Genomic DNA, 10,449 nt, shown 5'->3' with positions numbered 1-10,449 from the left:
GCCGGGGCTGGAGTGCAGTGGCCAGATCTCAGCTCACTGCAAGCTCCGACTCCCGGGTTTACGCCATTCTCCTGCCTCAGCCTCCCGAGTAGCTGGGACTACAGGCGCCCGCCACCTCGCCCGCCTAGTTTTTGTATTTTTAGTAGAGACGGGGTTTCACCGTGTTAGCCAGGATGGTCTCGATCTCCTGACCTCGTGATCCACCCGTCTCGGCCTCCCAAAGTGCTGGGATTACAGGCTTAAGCCACCGCGCCCGGCCTTGTTTTTTGTATTTTTTTTAGTAGAGACGGGGTTTCACCGTATTAGCCAGGATGGTCTCCATCTCCTGACCTCCTGATCCGCCCGTCTCCGCCTCCCAAAGTGCTGGGATTACAGGCTTGAGCCACTGCGCCCTGCCTTTTTTTTTTTTTTTTTTTTTTTTAAGAGATGGGGTCTTGCTCTGTCACCAAGTCTGGAGTGCAGTGGCTATTCACAGGTGGAATCACCACCCCACCATGCACTACAGCCTCAAATTCCTGGGCTCAAGTGAACTTCCTGCCTCAGCCTTCCCAGTAGCAGGGACTACAGGCACTTACCACTTCTCCCAGAATTTTCACCATCTCAGTAAAAGACAATTTCATGGCTGGGCATAGTGGCTCATGCCTGTAATCCCAGCACTCTGGGAGGCCAATGGGGGTGGATCACCTGAGGTCAGGAGTTTAAGACCAGCCTGGCCAACTTGGTGAAATCCCATCGCTACTAAAAATACAAAATTAGCCGGGTGTGGTAGTGAATGCCTGTAATCCCAGGTACTTGGGAGGCTGAGGCAGGAGAATCACTTGAACCCATGAGGCAGAGGTTGCAGTGAGCCAAGATCATGCCATTGGGAACCCATGAGGCAGAGGTTGCAGTGAGCCAAGATCATGCCATTGCACTCTAGCCTGGGCAATAAGAGCAAAGCTCTGTCTCAAAAAAAAAAAAAAGAAGGAAAGGAAAGACAACCGAGCGCAGTGGCTCACACCTATAATCCCAGTACTTTGGGAGGCCGAGGTGGGCAGATCATGAGGTCAGGAGATTGAGACCACCCTGGCTAACACAGTGAAACCCTGTCTCTATTAAAAATACAAAAACGGCTGGGCGCAGTGGCTCAAGCCTGTAATCCCAGCACTTTGGGAGGCCGAGACGGGCGGATCATGAGGTCAGGAGATCGAGACCATCCTGGCTAACCCGGTGAAACCCTGTCTCTACTAAAAAATACAAAAAACTAGCCGGGCGTGGTGGCTGGCGCCTGTAGTCCCAGCTACTCGGGAGGCTGAGGCAGGAGAATGGCGTGAACCCGGGAGGCGGAGCTTGCAGTGAGCTGAGATCCGGCCACTGCACTCCAGCCTGGGCGACAGAGCAAGACTCCGTCTCAAAAAAAAAAAAAAAATACAAAAACTTAGCTGGGTATGGTGGCGCATGCCTGTAATTCCAGCTACCCTGGGAGGCTCAGGCAGGAGAATCGCTTGAACACAGGAGGCGGAGATTGAGATTGTGCCACCACACTCCACCCTGGGTGACAGAGTGAGACTCTGTCAGGAAGGAAGGAAGGAAGGGAGGGAGGGAGGGAGGGAAAAAGGGAAAAGAGGGAAAGGCCAGGTGCAGTGGCTCAAGCCTGTAATCCCAGCACTTTGGGAGGCCGAGACGGGTGGATCATGAGGTCAGGAGATTGAGACCATCCTGGCTAACCCGGTGAAACCCCGTCTCTACTAAAAAATACAAAAAAAAAAAAAACAAAAAAACTAGCTGGGTGAGGTGACGGGCTCCTGTAGTCCCAGCTGCTTGGGAGGCTGAGGCAGGAGAATGGCGTAAACCCGGGAAGCGGAGTTTGCAGTGAGCTGAGATCCAGCCACTGCACTCCAGCCTGGGTGACAGAGTGAGACTCCATCTCAAAAAAAAGAAAAACAGAGGGAAAGGAAGAAAGGATGGAAAGGAAAAGGAAGGAAGGAAAGAACGAAAGAGAGAAAGACAAAGACAATCTTTTTTTTTTTTTTGAGACAGCCTTGCTCTGTTACCCAGGCTGGAGTGCAAACATGAAATCTCAGCTCACTGCAACAGCGTGATCTCAGCTCCACCTCCCAGGTTCAAGTGATTCTCATGCCTCAATCTCCCGAGTAGCTGGGACTACAGGTGCATGTCACCACACTGGCTAATTTTTGTATTTTTAGTAGAGACAGGGTTTCACTATGTTGGCCAGGCTGGTCTCAAACCCCTGACCTTGTGATCTACCCGCCTTGGCCTCCCAAAGTGCTGGGATTACAGGTGTGAGCTACTGCACCTGGCCAAGAAAGACAATCTCATCCTTTCAGTTGTTTGGTGAAAGGAGTCAGCCGGGCACGGTGTCTCACACCTGTAATCCCAGCACTTTGGGAGGCCGAGGCAGGCAGATCACGAGGTCAGGAGATTGAGATCATGCTGGCTAACATGGTGAAACCCCATCTCTACTAAAAATACAAAAAATTAGCCGGGTGTGGTGGCTCATGCCTGTAGTCCCAACTACTCAGGAGGCTGAGGCAGGAGAATTTGTTGAACTGGAGAGGCGGAGGTTGCAGTGAGCCGAAATCACACCATGGCACTCCGGGCTGGGCGACAGAGTGAGACTCTGTCTCATAGAAAAAAAAAAAAAGGAAAACCTTGGAGTCAACCCTTATGCCTCTCTTTTTTTTCCCACACCTCATATACCAAACCATGAGCAAATCCTGTCAGTTCTATTTCAGAATACAGGCACATCGAGCAAAATGTCTCTGGTTAACATTTTCACCATAGAATGCCTTTTCGTTTTTAATATCCAGCTGTGGTTGTCAGCCTTCAAGATGGTCTCTAGTGATCCTCAACTCCTGCTATGCATGCCTTTGCATACTCCCTTTCCACACTGAGCAGGGCTGACCTATGCAACCAATAGGACGCTGTAAATAACAATGTGTGGTTGGGGACAGTGGCTCATGCCTGTAATCCCAGCACTCTGGGAGGCCAAGATGGGCAGATCAATTGAGGTAGGAGTTTGACACCAGCCTGGACAACATGGTGAAACCCCATCTCTACTAAAAATACAAAAATTACCTAGGTGTCGTGGTGGGCGCCTGTAATCCCAACTGCTCGGGAGGCTGAGGCATGAGAATCACTTGAACCCAGGAAGCAGAGGTTGCAGCGAGCCGAGATCGCACCAGTGCACTCCAGCTTGGGTGCCAGAGCAAGACCCTGTCAAAACAAAATGAAAAAACAATGTGTGACTTCTGAGGCTAGGTCATAAAAGACATGTGGCTTCTGCCTTGTTCTCTCAGATCCCTCCCTCTAGGGAAAGCCATCAGCCATGTTGTAAGGACATGTAAGCAGCTCTATGGAGAGAACTTCATGGCAAGGAACTGAGACCTCCTGTGAACAGCCAGTACCAACTTGCTAGTCATGAGTGAGTCATCTTGGAAGCAGATCATCTAGGCCCAGTCAAACCTTCAGGTGACTTCAAAGTAATAAGAGACCCTGAGTTTGAGCCATCCAGCTAAGCTGCTCCCAAATTCTTGACCCACAAGAATAGTATGCGGTAATAAATACTGTCATTTTAAGCTGCTAAGTTTTGGGATAATTTGTTACACAGCAATAGTTAACTAATATACCAAACCTATATTGATTCAGCTTATGTTTATTTATCTATCGAGAGAGGGTCTCACTCTGCCACCCAGGCCGAAGTGCAATAGTGTGATCACAGTTCACTGTAGCCTCAACCTCCCAGGCCCAAGTGATCCTCCCACCTCAGCCTCCCAAGTAGCTGGGACCACAGGCATGTGCCATCATGCCTGGCTAATTTTTAAATTTTTTGTAGAGACAGGGTCTCCTTATGTTGCCCAAGCTGGTCTCAAACTCCTTGACTCAAGTGATCTGCCTGCCTCAGCCTCCCAAAGTACTGGGATTACGGTGTGAGCCACCACACCTGGCCCAGTGTATGTTTATATAGAAAATCTGTATATTTACATCATTAAAATCTTATCTATATTTTTAACAAAGTAATGTGCATTTAAAGCTTCAAATTACATTCCAAATAGAATTGATAGAAAATTACTGAGTGCCAGCCTGGCTGACATAGTGAGACCCTGTCTCTACAAAATAAAAAATTAGCTGGGCGGGGCAGCTCATGCCTGTAGTCCCACCTACTTAAGAGGCGGAAGTGGGAGGATCGCTTGAGTACAGGAGGTCAAGGCTGCAGTGAGCCATGATTGTGCCACTGTACTCTAGCCTGGGCAACAGAGCAAGACCCTGTCTCAATCAGTCAATCAATGGAAAATATATTAAGTTAATGATTTCACACAGAATGTCCAATTTTCATGAAACAGATTACTGATGTTAAGTGGGAAATGCCTATATCCAGAATCTGACGACTTATCACCTCCACAACTACCACTGTGGTCAAAGTCACCAGTGTCACTCTAGGAGACTGTTGCAGTAGTCTCCTATCCAGTCTCCCCTCTTCTGCCCTTGTCCCTGCATAATCTGTGCTTCTTACAGCAATGTGATTCTCCTGATACAAAATTCAGGTCATGCAGTTCCTCTGCTCACAACTCTGCGATGGTCCTACCTTACTCAGTAAGAAAGCCAATTTCCTCACAGTGGTGCACAAGGCCCCACTCAACATAACTCCTTCCCCATTACTTATTTGACCTCATCTCCTATCCTTTTTCCATACTAACTGTGATTCAGTCCAGCCACAGTGACCTCCTAGCTTTCCTTAAGCCTCCTGGGCACTTTCACTTTAGAACTTTGCCCTTGCTGAACTTTCCCCCTGCACCCCACTTGACCTACTCCATTGCCTGGGCTAGTTATGTGACTCAGTCCCTCACTTCCTTCAGGTTGCTACTCAAGCATTACCTTATCAATATCCCTGCTCTTTACCCCTCTTGCCCTGCTTTATTTCTCTGGATTGAAGGCTAACTGCCACAAATTTCAGTGTGGCTTTAAGCCACATGCAGAAGGAGTTCTATTTTTTTTTTTTTTGAGATAGAATAGTGATGTGATCACAGCTAACTGTAGCCTTGGCCTCTCAGGCTCAAGTGCTCCTTCCACCTCAGCCTCCTGAGTACCTGAGACTACAGGCACGTGCCACCACGCCTGGCTAACTTTTTAGTTTTTATTTTTGTAGAGATAGGGTCTCAGTATGTTGTCCAGGCTGTTCTTGAACTCCTGAGCTGAAGATCCTCCCTCCTAGGGCTCCCAAAGTGCTGGGATTACAGGTGTGAGCCACCACATCCAGCCAGCAAACATCTTTGGGAAGGAGATTTTTTTTTTTTGAGATGGAGTCTCACTCTGTCACCCAGGCTGGAGTGCAGTGGTGTGATCTTGGCTCACTGCAACCTCTGCCTCCCGGGTTCAAGCAATTCTTGTGCCTCAGCTTCCCGAGTAGCTGGGATTACGAGTGTGCACCACCATGCCCATCTAATATTTGTATTTTTAGTAGAGATGGGGTTTCACCATGTTAGCCAGGCTGGTCTCAAACTCCTGACCTCAGGTGATCCACCTGCCTTGGACTCCCAAAGTGCTGGGATTACAGGCATGAGTCACAGTGCCCAGCCGAACTTGTGTTTTTATTCCTCAGGCAATTAAAAAAAAAAAATGGAAGGGAAAACTGAAAGATCTCTGAAGAATGCCCAGTTCCATCACATCTATCATGTGGCCTCTGGAAATCCCTGCCTGTGGGGAAGACTTATCATTGGTAGTAGTCAGATGTTCAGGAACAATGGCTCTGAAGTTAGAAGGACCTGGACTAACCTGGCCTGGTATCAGTTTTCTCATTTATAAAATGGGATGGTAGTATTGATTCCTTGGGTTGTGGGAAGATTAAATGAAATAATCCATGTAATTTGATTACATACTCAGCTGCTCCCATTAGCACATCCTGATTATTCTTACTTAGCATTCAGTCCATGTGTGACTGCACTTATAATACCACATGAATCCAGTGGTCTGTGTCATGTAAATCAGGCCTCTGAGATTTTGCTCAGCTTACAATGGCATATGGGCAAATATGCTTCTGACCTGGCAAAGCCAGGTGGGCCCTAGCCTGAAGCGACTCACCTTCAGGCTAGGGCTATCTATAGACAGTTGGGAGTCAGGTCAAAGAGCTGTCTTATAGACAGCTGGGAGTTCCTCCAGGCTAACTGGTTGTTCACTGGCTCTGGAGTTGCAGGAATAGACAACTGGCTCTCTGCTGCTCTTGGAAGTCTCTCCTAAATTAAACTCCTTAATTAGCCAGGTGTGGTAGCGGGCACCTATAATCCCAGCTATTCAGGAGGCTCAGGCAGGAGAATCGCTTGAACCCAGGGGGCAGAGGTTGCAGTGAGCTGATATCACGCCATTGCACTCCAGCCTGGGCGAAAGATCAAAACTCTGTCTCAAAAAAAAAAAAAAAAAACTCACAATAAAACAAAAAACTCCTTGGTCTGCCACGTGTCACTGCTCTGTGACCTTGCACTTTTGGTTCAAAGAACCAGACAAGGTCTACAATAGCTTACTTATTCTGTCCTCAGGGCCCACTTTCCACTGATCCTTTGTGGGCTTTAGCTGACTAAGCCCAGAGTGGCTGAGTGGTACCCAGCATGGTACCTGCCTGGGGAAGGGTTGGCGGGGGGAGGATCAGCTGGCCAGAGCTAGTGGATACTTCCTTCACAACAGTTCTCCTACCACCTGAGATCATACAGTATCTCAGCATCTCCTAGGTCAGTCTGGGGTCCAGCCAGAGGCCTGATGAAGCAAACAGCTCTCTGAATACTTACTCTGGACACTCAAACAGGGAGGCTGAGTGAATCACAGCAAAATCCACCCCAACCCCCACTGGAGCCACAACTGTGCAACTGAAGCTCCTGGGAGGCTAGAATTGAAGAAGTAAGGCAAAGGAGGTCTCTTAGAACCAGCCCCAGATGCCCCTTCTCAGGGGACCCTTCTCAGAAGCCCCAGGCCTTGCTTTTCCTAAAAGTGCCCTGCTATGCCTGTGAGCAATGTCACCAAACAAGTTGGCTCAGTCAGCCCTTCTAGTGTGCCTCTCTCACTCAGGCAGCCCTGGAGCCGAGAAGGCCTTCAGGAGCCCCTCCCTACTGACTCCCTACCACTCCTGTTCCCTCTTCCTGCTTGGATAGCACTTCATTTCACCTTAACCCTTGGAGTGGTCTGTCTGGGAAGGAGGTGCCAGGACACAAGATGTGTGGCAGACAAGGCCCAGGTGAGGCTGTGCTATGGCTGCTTCAGCAGGATGCCTACTCCATGCTGAGATCATAGTCTGGTCCTTGTCACTTCTGGTGGTTACTTCCCTCCCTGACAAAGGTTGCTTACCCTCCCTCTGCAAACTTGTGCCCAGAAAGTGTGGCTCACCTAGTACAAGGGACAACCCAGTTGCACCAGGCAAACTGGTGCAAAGTCCAGCTGGGCGCAGTGGCTCATGCCTGTAATCCCAACACTTTGGGAGGCTGAGGCAGGCAGATCACCTGAGGTCAGGGGTTCGAGACCAGCCTGGCCAACATAGTGAAACCTCGTCTCTACTAAAAAAATACAAAAATACAAAAAATTAGCTGGGCGTGGTGGTGCATGCCTGTAATCCCAGCTACTCGGGAGGCTGAGGCAGGAGAGTCGCTTGAACCTAGGAGGCAGAGGTTGCAGAGAGCTGAGATCACACCACTGCACTCCACCCTGGGCAACAAGAGTGAAACTCCGTCTAAAAACAACAACAAAGCAAAGCCCCAAGCCCTTTCCAGGTGCTGCCCCGCTCATCCCAGTCACCTCTGTTGCTTTTTGAGAAGACTCTACCGGCCAAATATGTGTACATTTGTTGAGGGGTAGGGGTGGGGGGTGGGGAGAGTCCTACCTGGCCACTGCCCCCTACCGGACCTCGTCCTCCCAGCCTAAGTATGGGTTCCAGATCTCGCCTTTTGTATTCCCCAGCTGGGAGCCAGCCGGCTGAGGGACCCCAGGGAGACACAATCTCCCCATTGCAAGCGATAGCGTTGATGGCCGTCTTCAAGCCCCTCCCTCCAAAGATGACAGCTCTCCAGTCTCTAGGTGCCTCCAGGCCACGTGGGCTGGCAGTCAACTCACCTGTTTCTCAGAGGGGCCCAGGACGTACAGAAGGTGCCGGTCACTGCCCTCTGCCAGACCCCTGGGGGGGTAAGGGTGTCCGGCTGGGCCCGGCCTGAGGGCACAGCTTCGCAGGGCCCCGGCCCCCTGCGTACACAGACATGGCCACAGCGCAGGCACCGCGCCCTCCCACCACCCTCACCCGGCCACCGGTGCAGGAAGACAGCTTTCTCCGGCCTCTAGCAGCCAAGGCCCAGCTCCAGCGGCACAGCCCGACCCGGCCCGCCCCCGGGGTGCATTGTGGGAAATGTAGTCCTTAGCGCTCGGCCGCCTGCAGCGCCGCGGGACTGGTTCTGGGTTCCTCGTCCCAGCATAGCTGCGGGCAGGTCCTGACCCGCGTCCGGGATTGCCTCACCCGGCGCCGCCTTCTAGGGACCTGGGCGCCTCCTTAGAGCCTAGAGCCCTACACAGACCGCAGACCTGGACTCTGGGCCTCTCCCTCCAAGCCAGCTAGCAGTTCATTTCAAGGGAGAGAAAGGGACGTTGGGGTTGTTTCTCCCACTGATTGTGGAAGGACAGTGCAAGTTTGAGGGACTGGATAAATGACATCAGTGGGCCTAGCTACACAGGCTGTAAAGGATGTGGGCATGCGCAAAAGTCGCACTAATTGTTTCTTTTTTTTCTTTTTTCTTTCTTTCTTTTTTTTTTTTTGTCTCACCAATTGTTTCTAAAAACGTATTTGTAGCCACGTTTTAATGTATCAGTATAATGCTCTAGAACGGTAGTTCTCAACTGACGGCACACAGAATATCCCTGGAAGCTTTAAAAAAAAAAAAAAAAAAAGCTAGGACGGGCGAGGTGGCTTACGCCTGTAATCCCAACACTTGGGAGACCGAGGTGGGCGGATCACTTGATGTCAGGAGTTCCAGACCAGCCTGGCCAACATGGTGAAACCCCATCTCTACTAAAAATACAAAAACTAGCCATCCTTGATGGCTCGTGCCTATAGTCCCAGCTACTTGGGAGACTGAGGTGGGATCCCAGGAGGTCGAGGCTGCGGTAAGCCGTGATCATGGCCCTGCACTCCAGCCTAAGCACCAGAGCAAGACCCTGTCTCAAAAACAACAACAACAACAACAAAAAAAACTAATGCCTGGACACCAGCCCTAGAGATTTTGATTTAATTGAATTTAGAGTAAGGTGGAGTGTTGGGGAACCAGGCATCACTATTGTTTTAAAAGTTCCCCAGGTGATCTGCCATTGCAAAGAATCATTATTTGTAATTTCCTAGATGCAAAGCAATAAAAACAACAGGAAAACAGGCAACAACAGGCTTTCCCAAAAGGCCCTTATTTTTAGAGATGGTTTTAAAAAGCAAAAATTGGCCGGGCGCGGTGGCTCAAGCCTGTAATCCCAGCACTGCGGGAGGCCGAGACGGGCGGATCACGAGGTCAGGAGATCGAGACCATCCTGGCTAACACGGTGAAACCCCGTCTCTACTAAAAAATACAAAAAAAACTAGCCAGGCAATTTGGCCGGCGCCTGTGGTCCCAGCTACTCGGGAGGCTGAGGCAGGAGAATGGCCTAAACCCAGGAGGCGGAGCTTGCAGTGAGCTGAGATCCGGCCACTGCACTCCAGCCTGGGCTGGAGACTCCGTCTCAAAAAAAAAAAAAAAAAAAAAAAGCAAAAATTAGGGATTGGCACCACTGCTTATGTTTTTTCTGAAGCAATTAATTCACTTTACAGCCTTATGGTTTATTCTCCCAACAGTTAATAGGATGAAAGAAAAAGTCAAATCACTCCTCTGACTTTCCCTGCTGCTCCACAAGCACCTGGGGGCAGTGTCCTGTCCCTCTCTGAGCCCTACACTGGAGTTAGGGTAGAGCTCCGCCCCTGGGCTTTTCTTCCAGTCTCAGATGGCTGCCACCATAGCCTGCTTCCACAACACTGGCCTGTGACTGACATGGTGACAAAGCTGTGGCCTTTCACTGAAGATGGCTTTGCATAAGGCTATCAAGTTCTTACACATAGTCTAAGGGAACCTTTCTCACCCCCCTGTCCCCCACTTTTAGGTAAGGACATAAGAAAATGCCCTATTCCTTAACTGAGAGTCTCTACAGGTTTCCACAGGTCACTCAGTATTTTATCTCCTCATTAGTTCAGAAGTCCACGTCTCCTCCCTTAGGGCAAGAATCATTTATAGTTTTTTTATCTAATTATTACACTATAAGAGTTTGAGCCATGAGCTGGGCTTGGTGGCACAGGTTTGTAATTCCAATTACTCCAGAGGCTGAAGCAGGAAGAATTGCTTGAGCCCAGGAAATCAAGTCTGAAGTGAGCCATGATCATGGACAACAAGAATGAGAGAGTCAAGAAAGAAG

General features: G+C 49.8%; 1 protein-coding gene across 3 annotated transcripts in view; it reads right to left on the bottom strand.

Annotated features, from left to right (window-relative positions):
* The window catches only part of MON1A (MON1 homolog A, secretory trafficking associated), a 26,285-nt gene extending 17,845 nt beyond the window's left edge, over positions 1-8,440 (bottom strand). Inside the window, exon 1 of one of the 3 annotated variants that reach the window (XM_023231619.1) lies at positions 8,089-8,440. Coding sequence is in view for 1 of the 3 variants with exons in the window: in XM_023231618.2 (XP_023087386.1) it covers positions 3,079-3,131 (53 nt within the window). In the remaining 2 variants the exon portion in view is untranslated. Of the gene's footprint in view, positions 1-3,078; positions 3,133-8,088 lie in introns of those variants that run through there. The other 2 variants (XM_023231622.3, XM_023231618.2) reach the window with 2 other exon arrangements.
* Positions 8,441-10,449: the final 2,009 nt, after the last annotated feature.

The sequence above is a fragment of the Piliocolobus tephrosceles genome, chromosome 2 (assembly GCF_002776525.5).
Source record: "Piliocolobus tephrosceles isolate RC106 chromosome 2, ASM277652v3, whole genome shotgun sequence".
NCBI lineage: Eukaryota > Metazoa > Chordata > Mammalia > Primates > Cercopithecidae > Piliocolobus > Piliocolobus tephrosceles.
This window is presented reverse-complemented; position numbering and strand designations above follow the sequence as displayed.